Source organism: Gymnogyps californianus, chromosome Z (assembly GCF_018139145.2).
Source record: "Gymnogyps californianus isolate 813 chromosome Z, ASM1813914v2, whole genome shotgun sequence".
In the NCBI taxonomy this organism is placed as follows: domain Eukaryota; kingdom Metazoa; phylum Chordata; class Aves; order Accipitriformes; family Cathartidae; genus Gymnogyps; species Gymnogyps californianus.
The window spans coordinates 19358660-19374972 of NC_059500.1; the positions used below are offsets into that span (position 1 = coordinate 19358660).

General features: G+C 38.7%; 1 protein-coding gene across 1 annotated transcript in view; it reads left to right on the forward strand.

Annotated features, from left to right (window-relative positions):
* SRFBP1 (serum response factor binding protein 1) overlaps positions 1-16313 on the forward strand; it is a 78015-nt gene that overhangs the window by 46588 nt on the left and 15114 nt on the right. The window contains exon 4 of the mRNA XM_050913583.1: positions 8357-8428. Within this exon, the coding sequence (XP_050769540.1) occupies positions 8357-8428 (72 nt within the window). The remainder of the gene's footprint in view (positions 1-8356; positions 8429-16313) is intronic.

The window sequence follows — 16313 nt, forward strand, 5'->3', positions numbered from 1 at the left end:
AAAACTTCAGCCCAAACCTCAGCCAAAACTCTTGGTAGCTGTGGCATAATGCTTTCACATCCACGGATGTGAAGCATTAGGTAAAGTATCTGTTTGCAGTCTGCTGCAACAGGAGGCAATGGCAGGTCTTTTTAGAATTGAAATGCTGGATTGAATTCCTGATGAAAAAAAAAAACTGGGTTTTACTTGCTACGCTTTCAGATTGTGCTGTATTTTTAGTAGAAATATATGGATGTGAAGACTGGAGATAGGGGCTGCTAACAACAGAATTTTTAGTATCAAAGTAGTACTACTATATCCATTTAAATTAATATATCAGCTTGTATTTTTGTTAATTAGGAATGAAACATTTTAATGATTATCCAATCTATTTCTTAGCACCAAGTAAAGTAAATGGTGCAGTTGCATCATCCAGGCATTCTCGTGTTGTCATTCGGCCAGAGGAGATAAATGGGGTTTGGGGATTACTTGTTACAGTCAACAAAGCAGGAAATCATTAAAACAAAAGTCTGAGTCTTTAGGTGTCAAAAGCTTTACTGCAGAAGGTGCAGTCACAAACAAGTAGCAGATGCAGTGTTCTGAGTTTACCTAACATCAGGTTACAGTTAGGGAAATTTGAGACAAATCAGTAGACCTCTCTGAAAGGATTTTGTGTAATTTAAAGGTGATGGATAAAGATGAGTGTGACCTGGATTGCCTGGATTCCATTGAGGAAAAAAGTAAAGCCAAATGGAAAATGAAATTTCCAGGAGTAAGGAAGGCTACAGGCTCTTTGTCTGGAATGGGAGTTCTCTTCTTCTGTATGATATTACCAAGACAGATACTGCATCCCATTTTATTCCTATCTTTAAAATTGTAGTTAAAAAAAAAGAGCAAATGCAGAAAAGACTTACAGAGGTTACATACGGACAAATTTTCATTCTGTGGTAGATGAAGCTCAGGACATTTAATTACTCAAAAAGGAGGCTTGAGAGGTGACTTTGTAATAGTTTGTAAGTACTGGCAGGAAGGCAGCCAGCAACTCAAAAGTGCTTAATTTTGTCTGTTGGTAAAATTACACAGTGATTTTACAATAAAGCAGATATCTCAGTGTAGTGCTGATCTGTTTAATAAACTTATTAGTAAGCTTAAGCCACTTTTAACTAGACAATATCAGATTTTTACTTACGAGTTTAAATTTTCTGTCCTACTGTTCTGTTTATTAATTTTATCCAAATTCCACTCCTGGCAATACTATTCATCTTGGTTTCACATCTGGAAAAATGGGGGCTTGGGGGGATATGGCTTAGGGGGTGGATTTATTTTATTTTTTTACATAGGCAGAGTGCCATTTAGTTTGTTATGGTGGTCCACTAATGAGACTTACATCTGTAGAAATTCTCGTGTATGTGTGTATATATATATTTGGTTCACAGTTACTGACAAGGGATTTGGATTTGTAAACTGTCAAGGGAAAAAAGTGTGACTTTTTCGTCATAATCAGTTTGGTACAACCAATTAGAGTACTGCATTTCTTGAAAACAGTCCTTCATAGCTGAAACAAACTTGTACTCTTACCATGGATTTAGTTTCTTTTTGAAAAGCATATAAACTTTCAGGTGAACCATGACTGATTTATTTCACTGCTTTGAAGATATCCTGCTTGTAAGTGCATGATCCCATTTTTGTGTACTTTCACAATGGTAGTATTTACACTAGGAGTCAAAGACTACTTTTGCTCTGAATGACTAGAATACTGAACTTTTACAGACTTAAGGGAACAAATTGGTTATGGCAGGAAGCCATGCAGTGATTAAATTATAGAAAAAAGAAGGTGAAGACCCGTTCTGAAATGAGGTTTGTTTTTTTTCGCTATCCCTTTCTCCTCACTAAGGAACCTAGAAAAATGACAGAAAACAGCAAAATGAGACTGAATGCTGTGGAAAAATACAAGAAACTTTGCAAGAAAGTAGTCTCAAACACCTCTTCAAGGGTAAAAATCATGGTAATGTTTTAAAAGATGTAAGTGCAGTAATGGGTAACAAACTACAGTTGAAATTTCACCAGAAATATTTGATTTTTGGTATGGGTGTTCTGTTATCTACTTGTATATACACTGATTCTACTACTTATTTTTTATAGAAATTCCTCCATTTTAAGAAAAAAATGGTCTTGTAAAGATGGTGTATATGGATTGTTTTCATAAGGAAAGAGTTAACACTCGTACAGTTAAGAAAATGTGAAAAAATAATGAGGAAAATGAATGACCTGCATGATAAAGGCAAAAGGAAAATACTAGTCTAAACAAAATTGAAATTGGGTAATAGTGTGAGGACTCCTAAATTGCTTCCACAGGCCACAGCTGGCAAACTTTTTTTTTTTCTGAGTCATCTAAAACTGCCTTAGACAGCATAGCTAGGAATACATTTTATGTGAATAATCTTGCATTTCTGAGATGTGTCGAAGCCTCATCTGACAGGGCTTTTTTGTGTATTTCCTGTCTTCTGAAGGCTATTCGATAAATTACATTTCCATACCCGTTAAGTTAGAAACTGTATCTTCCTCAGTATCACTTGGATAAAGTGTCGTCTGAGCAACCACGATCAATATTGGCATGAAATCATGTTTTCAGATGCCACTTATGCTTGACATACTTCTGTTCAATATAGTCTTGCCTTCCTGTGTAAGACAGTTATGGTTTATTTAAATAAGTTCATCATTTAAAAAACAGAAAAAACAAACTTTACTGTTCTAAGTTTCTGTAAGTAGTGGGGTGAGCTCACTGCCTCTGGTACTGGGACTCACTTCAGAGCTACATGGTTGCCCACAGCTACCCACGCTGCATGCTACCATATCCCTTCCTGTGCCCCAGCACTCCCTTTTCCCAGCCCAGGCCCGTCTTTCTCCACCCGTAGTTACTTTTTCCCCAAATTTGATATTTCAGTGTGACTTCATAGGCGGTCTTGGCTTCGTGTGCTATTACCAGTACGGTTACCTTGGTACCGTCAGCCTTGCGAGATGTGTCCCCCCCCCGAAAGCTGCCCCGTACTCCACCTTTCCGTGGAGCTTGTCTGTTTTTCATGTAACTCTCCCTTAATGATCTGTAAAATCCAGCCGCTGTGTCAGCTTCTCGCATTATCTGTCACATCCAGCAGTTTTCTTATGTCATGTCCAGTAGTTTTTCACATCCTGTTTATTCAGCTTAATCTCAGGCCAAGGCCTAGTCATCTGCCTGCAGCCGTGACAAGGTCCAACTGGCTGACGGGTCGGTTTGCCTGACGTCCCCCCGCCGCCCGCCGGAGCGCGGAGCAGCTGCTCAAGCGGCAAATGCCTGGAAGAGCCTTGGTCTCCACATTGTGAAAATTGTTGAAAAATTGTGCAAATCCCAGCTCTGAGAGTCAGGCTGGTCCTGCTGCTGCCGCTCTGTTGCCTTCGCCACCTCTTTCCAGTCTCATCTTGGTTCCTCCTGTGGCAGTTGTTGGCTCAGCTCAGGCACCAGGACAAAGAGAGCTACACCGTTGTGCTTTGTGTTGTGTACATCAGCCTGCAGAGAGTCTTCCCTTGCTCACGTCCCTGTCTCTTAAAGGGTTTTGTGACAGAAGTTGAGATAGGGGTGCAGGCTGCAATTAAAAGAAAACAATCTGTTCCCCTTGTTGCTTACTATCCATTATCCATCGGCGTGCCAATGTTTGCGAGCTGGGGCACTGGTGCCATCGATGCTGGCAGTGTGTCTGAAGGTCAGTAGCTCTTCTTGTAATTGTGGTCTCTTTCCCACAAGAGAAACATGGTCAGCATGCAGGGGAGAAAGGCCTGTTGATCCCAACAGTTTTTCATCATCCCTCAAGAGGCAGTCAGTACTTCAACACCTTATTTTTAAGGCTTTTTTTTTTTTTTTGGTATTTGGGGGTTGTTTAAAATGTTTGTCAGAGATGATTTTCAAGGAGAGAAGGAGAGTGTGTGTGTTGGTTGGTAGGGGGGCTTTGTCTGTATTTACCTAATCCGGGATTATTGTGGACTGGATACTTCATAAAGTAGCATACTTATCTGGTTCCCTCTTAACTTTTGTATTCCCTCTTCACTTGGAACATAACACCTCATTAATCTTGGAAATTTGCTGGCACAGGATGTTATGATAGCAAGTATTAACATGATTTCAGAAAGCATCTATAATCTGTGAGGACATGTGGAAGGTCGTGAGAGCATTCTTCATTATGAGCCTCCAGTAGTGGACCTTTTCAATGCTAAGGGGATAATAAGTGAAGGGGGAAGGGGTGAACAAAAACACAGAGGGGAACAGAGCTGGTGGACAAGGGATAACAGAGACAGTGAGAAAGACAAAAAGTCTCCAGTCACTAGGTAACAGGCCATTAAGAAACTACTGGTATTGCTTTGGGGAAGGCCAGCCTGGACTTTGTAACTGATAAGAAGGGAAAACAAGATGAACATGAGGATTTTGGCATATGGGGGCACCTGTGGACTATGTGAAACTTACTAAACAATGTTTAGGGGGCATAGGTGGGAGTGGGTATCAGAGGGGCCAGTCCCAACCAGTGCCAGTCAGTACTCTTATCTGACCAAGCCCTGTGTCTGATTGCCACAGTCTGTCATCTTCTTCTAAATCTTTTCTTAACTCTCTGTGTAATCTCACTCTTTATCCTGTGTGTGCAAGTGCTGTAAGGACTAGGTGCCAGCTACTGGGGGGACCAGCATGAGTGGATACGGAGCCAGCAACTGGGGTCAGACCAGGGGCGTAGGTGCCCCACGCCTGTGGTGTCAGCAGCAGGAGCGGGTGAGGGTCTTGGCTCCAGCCACGGGGGCAGGAGCAGCACCTGTCCCAACTGGGAGGACAGGGACAGTGTGTGTCCTGGGCGCAGCTACGGGTGAGACTGGGGCAAGTGAAGTGAGTGAGGCTCTCAGCGCAGCATCTGGACTGGGACCACAGGTCGCAGCCTGTGTGCCTGGTGCCTGCTACTGACAGGGTTAGGCAGAGTGTCTGTATTTTCACGTGGTTTGACCCCACGTGTGTGTCTCTTTGGCATGTGTAATTCACTAGCAAACTTCAAGTTGGACTAGCTAGCAGTGAGTGGGAGGCGCTAGGTCCGGGCAGGGGTATCAGGTGAGTAGAGGGCCCGTGCTGATGGTCAGGAGGGACCTGTGAGTGTGGGGTGCCTGTAAGACAAGAGTACCTGTAAGACAAGAGTACCTGTAAGACAAGAGTGTGAGTGCATGCATCTGCCTGCTAGTGACTTGCTGCCAAGCAGCAAGTAGGAAGCCCATGAGATGGATAAAAGCACTCTGGACCCAGGCAGAGGGGTATTAGATGGACACAGGGATATGCTGTGCTGATATTTGAGGGATCCATAAATATACATGTGCTCATGAATCTAGAGGGGGTGGGAGGGGGCATACTCTCAATAGTGAGCTTCAATCCTAACCAGAAAAAAAAGAGGAAAAGGTCTTGGCTGGCTGTACTTAAGTTCATGTGAGTCCTGGGAGTGTTACGTGTGGGTGCTGTCAAAGGCAGTGCCTTGTCTGTGGCAGCTAGCTGCGTAACTGAGCTTCACTACTGGTTGAACCTGCCGATGAGAAAGCAACTGCCACATCTGTGGACCTGGGATAGAGACCTCCAGGTCTCTGGATGCACCGGGCTGGGCTCCAGCAGCAGAGCAGGAGGAATCCCTGGACTGGTCCCGGAGGCGCTGGAGGTAGCAACCACTTATAACATCCCTTAACATAATTGGTGAAAGAAGATTTCATAATAGATATTCAATACAAAGGCTCTCTTTGTGAGTCAGGAGTTCTTGAGCTACGTGCATCTCAAAGTTGAGAAAACTGTGCTGGGAAAAATATCACTATATCCTTTTTCTATTTTCTTGTCTGCTGCTGACCATTAACAGACACAGAATAAAGATCTATTTATTCCAATAACTTGACTTATATGGCTGCCTTTACAAAACTGGGGTGCTGCTGAAGACCATATAAGTCAAAAATGCTTGTTTTGCCTTAAGTCTAAGAGAAGGGAAGGAGATGCTTTATAAATTTGGGGTTTTAAGCCTTAACAGGAGGTTCTTGGCCTCATTCTGTACACTAAGCATTTCAGTGAAGCTCCATTCATGACTTCACATTCCAAACTGTAATTCTTTCTCCATTATTACGCATGATTCTGCAATGTTAAGGGAATTCTGCAGTATTGTCATGTAAAAATTAAACCTTTGACATTCTAGTGTAGCGATTGCTGAAGTTTACCTGCCTCCGCTCTGAACCAGGTTGCTGCATTTAAACCCTAAAGAGACAGGAAATAGGCAGTGTTATTTGGGATGAAGATCCTATAAATTATCTTTTCTTTAATAAAGCAGCAGCTTCATTTAATGAATAGTATTGGGTTCCAGAGCTTCATTCATAGCCCCCAACCAACTATGTGACAGTAAGCATGTCACTTAAGTACTGTGTCCTACTTTCACCATCTGTGAAACTCTTTGGAAAGTCATGGAAAACTGAATCATAGGTCTTTTCCATCTCTAGATTCTATTAGGTCATCCAACTGTCCATCTGCCAGTAGAAGATTGTTTCCTACATCCACCAGTGTTTTTCCAGTCTGGCTTCTGTCCTTCAAGTGATTGGGCTTCCACCAGTACCTTCGGGAGATGATTCTGCAGACTTCTAAACCTCATTGTCAGGAAGCTCGTCTGACATTCACAAAAAGAGATTTTTTTTTTTGTTGTTAATTTAATTTCATTGTTACTTTATTCCCATTATTATATGCTTGCTTATATTTTTAAGACATACGCAATTTACGCAACACCTTAAAGATCTAGGTAAGATGGAAACTCTCTGTAAGGTATCTAATATGTAGAAGGAAGGACAACATAAGGTTTTGAAACGGAAGGTATGACCCTCTATAAGGAAATAAGCTACTTGGTTCTTCCTGAAATTACGTCTAAGGAAGTGCGCAGACTGCTCCAGATTTAGGACAGGAGCAGGATAGAATATGGAAACTTAACAATGGAGCAGGATGTTAAATGAAAGTGTTGGAATACTTACCAAGGATGATTAAGTAGGGAAAAAGAGAGAAAGGAACAAGTACAATTTAGTTGTTGAACATGTAAGTCTTTCCCTGCTATATAGTACATTCTTTTTCTAGACATTTGTAAATTATCATGTCTCCCATAATTTGATTTGCATTTGAATCTTTGCTAATACATTAATTATTGTGAGCCAATAGTTACAGTAGTTGCTTTTAAGGGTTTTCAGTTAGTGTCTTTCTTGTCCAGATCTGAGCATAATGTTAACTACAGGTGCAGCCCAAGCATCTGGACATGTCTCACTTTCCCGAATTATAATACTTTGCACGGGCACTTCCAATTTAGGTTTTCTTCTTCTTTATTGACCACAAGTGTTGCAAAATTACTGTATTTTATATTTAAGTCATCTGTTTTCCCGGAGTTTTAGAAATTCAGCAAACAGGTAATTTTCTTTAGGTGTTGAAGCCACCAGCATTGTGATATAGGCTAGATCTAGAGGAAAGCTTTCAGAATAACTAGGTTTCTTTGTACAAAGTTTTTCATTTTTCAGAACTATGAACGTGTGGAAGTTATTTGGGCTCTACATAACAGTAGTTAAACTGCTTTTAAAATGGCCATCTGGCAAACAACTGGTATGTAACATGATTTATTTGATGCAGTGCCCTAGGAGGAAAAAGCCAATATTCAGTGCATTCAATTGATAAGGTTAATAGGGAATTTTGTAATACAACATATATAAAGTATGTATTTTAAAATAACAAGAAATCTGTCATGGGGGCATGTTTCATAAAATATTCAACTTTTAACAAAATCCACTTGTCCAGGACTTTCATTCCTCTATTTCAGCTGCCAATGGAAATGCTTGAGTCCAGGAATGCAAACTGCATGTGTAGTCAGTCTCTTCAGAAAAGAGAATTTTTTTTTTTTCTTCTCAACTTCATTTTCATTGTCTTAAACTTATATATTCACATGTGTTGATAAGTTCTGATGTAACTTCAGAGTCGAAGATAAGTGGGGCATTTCAGACCTTCCAAAGTTTATTAGTAACACAACAGTACAGGCAATTTAAACATTTCTGCAAATAAAATCACCCTTCTGTATACTTTGCTGTTGAAAATCTCTGTTGCCCTCAGTTGTAGTAGATACAGTCAGATTAGGGGTCAGTCATGTTTTGGAAGTCAGTAAATGCAGTATTTACATAGACAAAAAAAATCTCTATATAACAAACTGATTTTCTTCCTTTAAGAGATCAGTGGGAGATGCCATGAAGTTAGAATGTTTATGAGGAAGGTGAACCTTAGAAAGATTTTGTGAAGTCTGATCATAAGAAGAATAAATGTATCTTTCATCCACAGGAAATAAAGCCAGATGAAGTTACCAGACTTGCTCTTAGGACAGAAGTTAATTTTGAAAGTGTCTGCAGAAAGGTAAGGCTTGTTGTTTTTTGTTTTCTTTCCCCTGCTTCTGTGAGTGTGAGAGCGCTCCTTAGGAAAAGGTGCATATGTGGGTGGGAGTACATGCATTTGCACAGTGTGTTCTGTATGTTATATTGCATCTTCATTGTAGACCTTACTTCCTTTTCTAAGGAAATTTATCTACTAGGACATAACTACAAAAAGTTGTATAGCTGTTTAGTACAAGTGGCTTGTCATCTAGGCTGGTGGGCTAATGCCTAGTGACTGGAATAGAATACCAGGAAGCATAGTAGTGGTTTTTTGAGTCTTTATAAATAGATTTTTTTTGTTTATATAGTATATACACATGGTTCAGTTAGTGTAAATAATCTAAGCTTTCAACAACAGTTGGAAAAAGGCTCTAAATACTTTCAGATGCAGAGAGAAGTTTCCACATGTGAACAAAACATGACAAACATTTGCCTGAAACAAAGGTGGAATTTTAACACCCCTGTGGCTCATTAATTTCAGTGTAATGTTTCTCCTGAAGCCCACTGATGGTACATTATTAAATATTAACTGTCTGACTAGTAGTGTCTGTAAGCGATTAAATGAAGACATACAAGTGGGAAGATGCTTGTTGAAATAAGCAGTTGAGGTTGAGAGCAGGCAGGACACTCTAAGAGAAGAGTGAAGAAGAGCAGAAATAAGTACCATTTTAAGGGATGTGCAGAAGTGATACCAGAAAGCAATTCTGAATCAAAAACCATCAATACATGAAACTGTATATTTTTCTCCACATTACTCTAAATTTCTATGGGTGGTCCACTGAGGGAGTCTGAAATCTGAAATGTTTATGGTCCACAGGCTAAGTTTTAGTGTAGAATTGGGTCATTTCCTCCTATAATGTCATCATTAGTTTATAATATAACTATGCTGTTGCAAAGCACAGTTATGTGTGATGTAGTTCAGCTATTAGCATGGTGTGCAGCACGATTTCCATGGTTCATGTGAGCAAAATCAAGTTAATCGGGAAATATCATAGGAATTTGGTATTTCTGGAGCAGTGTTTGGATGGAAGCATCTTATTGCTTTTCCTTCTTTTGATGGTAGAAGAGAGTAAGGAAAAGGTCACAGATATACTGACATGGAGCTAAAAAGTAGCATTCTTCTTTTAAATTTATTTGACCAAGATTTTCCAGTCTGAAGGTGAGCTAGTCAGAAAATTGTTATTGTAATGTTAGAAATGGTGCAGAAGTGAAGATTCTGGATGTGTGAGGACACATGGAAAAGGATTTCATGCTTGAAGAGGGATGCTAAATTCAAACAGTAAGACATTTTGTCACTTTCTGTAGGAGATTCTTCTGCCAAGAATTTAAATGCATCAGGCTTATGCTGGTTGCATGAAGTATGGGAGCCCCAAAATGAAATAATTGATGCTATTGTTTTAAAGGAGTTTACAGGTTTACAGTTGGTATTTTATTTTCTAAGAGGATAATTTTATTGCCAAGAATACAGAAGGAATATTATTAATCTTACTAGTTTATTTTGTCCCATCATTTTTTATGTATTCATAGTCATGGCTGATTGTATGCTTTCCATATTTACTTAAACTAGGCTTTCATTTAGCTGTAATCCTTGAAAACAGATGATACAGGTATCTTCATGGAATTGTTTTTGGTTTTTAGTACTGTTGTTATTTCTGTTACTTTCTGCTGCTGGTCCTGTTTTTCAGTACTATGGAAGTCTGTTAATCTCACACCTTGTAGTGAGCGGGTCTCATGTTTCAAATCAAGTTTATGGATGGGTGCTGATGCTTTTTTAAACCCATAGAGGGTTTTTAACCTCACTGCAGTAGAAGAACATGTACAATTAATTATTACAGTACTGTTGACAAGTGATGGCTAAGCCATTATAACTTTATTGGTTGCTATTGGTTGGCCATAGCATATCCCTAACTAAAGAAGGCATCCCTTCTGTGTTTTAACAAAAATTAATTTGCCAATATATTATTTCTTCTTTTCCCACAGTTAGTTATTAAACATACAATTTAAAAAAATCATTTATTTTCTATCCCTAGCAATGTTCTGTAGGTCACATGAAATGCAGACCACACTGTTTGCCTTTTCATTAACTTAAGTTTTGAAATATTTGAAGGAAAACATCCTGTGGCTATTTTCATTTTCATTGATAAAAGGCAATCTGCTTTTAATTCACTGTGGAATGCTGAATATTAGTTTTGCATAGTGGACATGTAGTCAAGATATTTGTTTAATTCCTTCTGCCCACTGAGATTTTATGTTCCATTACTATGTTTCTCCGTATATTTTTCAGAATAAGATAAGCATACTTTTTTATTTAAAAAGAGTTTGCATAGATTTCAGTCAAGTACAATAAAATTGTGCTAAGTGTTTAGCAGGTGGCACTGAGTTCTTATGATTTAGCTGTCGATATTGCTATACTGATGGTTGCTAATAAGCAAATCAGATTTATGGTAGTTGCAGAGTGATTTGACAACAGTCACCAGCTACATGACACAAGACTTCTTCCTTTTCTAATTTATAAATTTGTTATAGGGCTTACCACGTTACTGTAAGACAAGAAGCAGTAGGTGAACAGTTCTTCATTGAGTACCTCTGCTGAAATATTTTTAATCCACTTTAATATTGCTGCAGCTGGCACCATTGCTATCAACAGGTGATAAATTCTATTGTAAATATTGTAATGAATGTTGCCATGCAACTTTAACTGGACTTTATATTGTTGGTGCTTAGTTACAGCTGCTGAAAAATGGAACCTGTATTTTTTAGGTTTTGACTGGTTTTTTGCACTTCCTGTACACGGTTGTGTACTGTCTGCAACAAATACATTTGCCAGCCATTAGTAAAATGAAAAAACGTGGCAAATCTGTGGTCTAATGTTTTTTTTTAAACTGGTATTTCCAGCTGTGATTGCATTTTGAAGTGTTCCTTAAAGCATATGTACCTGAACTGTTACGGGAGGCTTGGTTCATTAGTGTTGTGCTCCAGCACACCGAAGTTATAAATCAGAAGCTAATCCTAAAAATGCTGTTCATTACAAGCAGGAAACTGACTTGGAAACTGACAAAGGTCTTAAATGTTATCTTCAATTTATTGCTAACATAGGTTTAAGGTAACTTAGATAGATTAAGATAGGCAGGATAGATAGGTTAGTATGTATTAATATTTTTCTGGTTTTAGAGAAAATATATGTCGTCTGTGCTGTTTCTCCAGAAAAGGGGACATTGGTCCACCTGTGAACACCTTCATAACCGCAGTCGGTTTTGTTGCCTTTGCACTAGTGCTAACAGATATTGACTAACTTATTGTAGCACCTCATTTAGTTTTTGTTCCGTTAAGTCTTTGGTATATAGGACACGAGGAAAAAAACCCCTGTGTTTTAAACGCGGAGAATGACAGATTTCTGCTCCCCATGATGGAACTCTCTACTACAAGCAACGATCTGGAGTGCCATCTTGCCTTAAGTCAAAATACTTCTTATTTTTTCTAAATAATAAAGTCTATGTGCTTCAAAATTCAGCAACTTTCAGATTTGGGGGGGTGGGATTGAAACTGAAACTGCAAAGAACTATTGTATTTTTCTTTAAGTGAAGAATAGAGTACTAGTGTACATTAATGTCAGAGCTTGAATTGAGCACATGCTTCTGACTTGCAGAAATACCAACAAATATTCGCAGATGATAAATACATCCTCTGTTTTTTGGTTCCAGATACAATCTTCACATAACCTTAGTTAGCATAGTTTTCCTTTTTTTGCACTGAGCTATATAATCTGTGGTCCTTGAGAAGAGCACCACCTTTTCCTACTAAGTCCTATATTTTCACCTGTTACTCCAATCTTGTCATGTTTGAATCATGCAGATGCTTGTCTGCAAAGGGGATTCTGCACAGCAAATTTTGAGTATATTATGATCTTCAAAGTTTTTTGGGGCCATGCCACATCCTTCTGACTCTCAAGATTACTGAAAAGCTTGCCACAATTTCTAAGTGTGTTGAGAAATTTCTTCTAGACCAGAAATGTAAGCCATTACTAGCTCTTAGAGGCTTTTTATTGCTAATGTAAGGCCTGGTAAGCTTATTTTGGATTGCTTCACAGTCAGGAACCAACTTTGTCATGTTTGGAATTTAAAAAGAATTCAAAGGCTTTAGAAACAGGATCTCAGGCAGCTCATGCACGGCCATAGGGAGACATGCCAGGATTTGACTGAGCAGCCTGGTGCACAGTATGATTTTGATCATTAAAAGTCTAAGCTGCCTGATAAGGACAGCTGTACTTAACATGATTTTGGAAGGATGACATTAGTGCTGTCTAGCTTCGGGTCCAGGTATTTTTAATGGATGCCCAAAGGCTGTTATGCGACAGTTAAAGTTCTGGGGGTTATTTCAGGGGTGAGTGAATTTAATACCTATGGCTCTTTACCTATATGGCTGAAATGAATTTGGGATTGGGGAACCAGCGAAAATACTAACAGTAATAAGAAAAGGTTTTCTGTGATTTATGAAATGAGAATTCTACTGCTTCACATGTGAGAAGATCCTGTTTCACCTCCCAAACTCCTCCATGAATTCGCTGGATCTCTGATGCGGGACTAAGGAAGTCCTTGGGCAAGAAGGACATGAGAAAGAGGTAGAAAGGTATTTCTGCCCAGGACAGACAGGAACAAAGGATGAAGTTACAGGACTGATTATGTATTACCTTTATGTCTTTCAAAAGAGTGTTTAAATCACATTATCAAAATAGCATTTCTCAGATTCATGTCACCTTCTCTTTAAACTGTGCAGGTGGTGGCCTGAGATTAGTCTGTTTATCAGTAACCAAAAAAAGAGCAAGGGTAGGCTAGTGATGGTGCTTGTGTTGTTTTATGTTCTTCTTTGTAGATTTACACCGAAAACGTGTTTCACACGAACAATCTGTGAAAGGCAGTTTATGAAAGGCTAAAAACTTTGAGGCATTAATTAACAGTCAGTAATTATTTGGAGCATCAGGTTCCTCAGAATATATCACTAGATGGTAGTCGTTGGTTACAACACACTAACACATACAAGACATGGTTACACAACCAATAAATGCATAACATTTATTCTAATTAATACACTTATTTATTAAGGAAATTTTAAAGTTGATACTGCTAGTAGTTTTTAGCTGTGTGACAGGGAAATAAAGGAAGATGTAATTTCTGAATCAAGTAGAACTTTTGATTAAACACATCTCCATCCGAGGTGCAACAGTCATGTCTGTATTTTCTAACTTTGAAAAATATAAAGGTTTCTATTCGAGCTGACAATCCTAAATGTACACTTGTGATTGTTGCCTTAATTTATTTTAAAAATGTACTTTCTAGTGGAAAATATATAAAAACAAAACCTCTGTGTTCTCTGTGGATTTAATCTGAGGAAATGCACTAAATCATAAAAGGGGCCTGATGCAAAGTCTCTTGCAGTTTAATTGAAGACTTTCCGTTAACTTCAAAGGCTTTGGATCAAGTACAGAATAGTTGCTGTCTTTCGTTTGGGCTTTGGGGGATTTTTCCACAACCTCCTCCCTTCTCCCCCCCCCTCCCCCATCCCCCACCCCTCTGAAGAATTCTACTCACTACAAAAACATTCTGATTAGGATAGATGTTATTATTGATACAAAACTTCTGTTTCTGTTGTTAGTGCCTTTAATAGCAGCATAAGTAGATAATTACTTATGTGGATTTTTAAGATTCTTTGCTTATGAAAATATTTTGTTTGCAATCCATAAACCATAGGGGGAGGACTACTGTATGAATCAGTCTTTTGTGTAATACTGATGTGATAGTCCATCAGCTTTGTATAATATGCTTATCATTAATTCTTTGCACTTTGCTGTTTTGTGGTTTGATTTTGGCGATGTGGGGGCGAATGGCTGGTGTTTTTAAGGGACCCTTGAAAAACTTCATTCTCTTTTTTTAATCTGAATTCTGGTTGTTACACTCTTCTTAAGTTAAAAAACATGAATAGACAATCAGAGCATAATTATAAGAAGAATATGTGATAATTTAATAGCTTAATGATCACCTACCTGGACTCTGTTAACAATCTCCATCTCATTTCCCCCCCCCACCTTCTTTCTAAGTATCAATTATTGGAACCGTTATCAACTTTACTTATTTTGCTTCAGAATGAATGTATTTCCTTGTACGTACAAAGGTGTTTCCAGTCTCTAACAATGTGTTTATGTGCAGAATAGTAAAATAATAATACTCCATTTATTTTCCTATGTGTTAAAATGTTATGTTCCTTTCTCATTTCAGTATGGAAATAAAAGTGTCTGTTTGCATATCAGATACCAGATATGCTTTTCTCTATGTAATAGTTGCATCTGTCAACATCTTATGTTTTTGGAAATGTGTTGCATTGATTTAATAGCCTAATTTCCTGTAACACAGGCTAAAATAATTGGCTTGATGCTGGGAATCGGTGTTGCAGAGTTGAATTCTTTTTGTCCTCAGTATTTTGACTCTGAATGGAAGTTACACCGAAGGTATGAAGCCAGTGTTTCCTGAGAATTTTCCATGTCAAACACCAGATGTTAACGTTAAACAGGAATGTCTGTGGTCTTCCTAAGACTACTGATGAAGTGAAGAATTTTGCATTCAGTGATGAATATCACATTCAGGCGTAAATACTTTCTCTGTGTGACTGATTGTTTTTTATTTTCTTTTCCTGAAGGTTCCTCATCTTCCAAATTTGATCACTTGAACTGCGAGCTGTTTAGGATGTCTTTTATATATACTCTTCTATATTTTAGAGCCTAGAATCCATTGCTATGGCTGAAACTGAAGTTTTATGTCAGTATAAAACTAAGTCTGTCGATCTTTGACAAATCTTTCTCCGCTCTTCTCCCGCCTACTTCTCCACCTGATTGTCCATCTGTCTGCTAGCCCAGCCAGTACCAATCCCTTCCCAGGCTTCCAAAGGGAGAGTTCAGGTTCCTGCCTATGCTATGTTCTGTCCACTGCCCTCCCATCTTTGGTTAGCCATTCCTTCCCCACCTTCCCCCATTACTTTCTCTGGGCCAATTTGTAGATGTCTTCTCCATTAGCCCCTTTGCATTCAAACTAGGCTGCCACAGATGCGCATCAGTAGGATCACTGTTTGAGAGCAAGGAGATAGACTAACTGAAAGTTACCATCATCTACAACAGCAGAGTAGCAATTGCAGTGATCTCAGTTTAATTACAGCTTGGATTTTGTCCAGTCTGGAAAGAATCTTTTTAAAGTTCAGTATTGAAATAAACTGCTAGTAACTTTGGCAGTTTTTCAGAGATACTATGTTTGTCTCTGACACAAAAAGGCTGTCCCCTGTCAAATTTTAAATTACTAGTCCAGGGATCTTTGTACCACTCATTTGCATTGCTGTGAAGCTGTGTTCCTTAGTTTTGTTGCCTGGTTGAACTGACTGTTCAAGATTATTAAAGTGTATTCCTGTCCTTAGACAAGGCTCAATCTCAAAACTAATGTGATTGCTTTTGATTTGAATATGCTTATTTCACTTATTTGGTGTGTCAGACCAGAATGTGGGCAGGCATATTGTTGTCAATAAAGCTCAGAGGTAGTCAGTTCACATTTTTGTAAGCAATATTTGGCTTTTGTCATCTAGGTAATTCAGAGACAATAAGCATGCTTGCAAGAGCATAAATGGACAATAAGGTGACTTGAGAAGAGCAGTGTTTTTAAGCTCAGATATGCCTGTGGTAGTGATGTTGTGATGCATGGTGCTTTATATGCACATGGCTGTATTTTTTCAGTCCCAGAAATATTTATGTCACAGCACTCATGAAAGACAAGCAACTCTCAACTTTCATTCCTATTTTAAGTGAGTATTTAAGTGATCTGTATAAATATCTTACT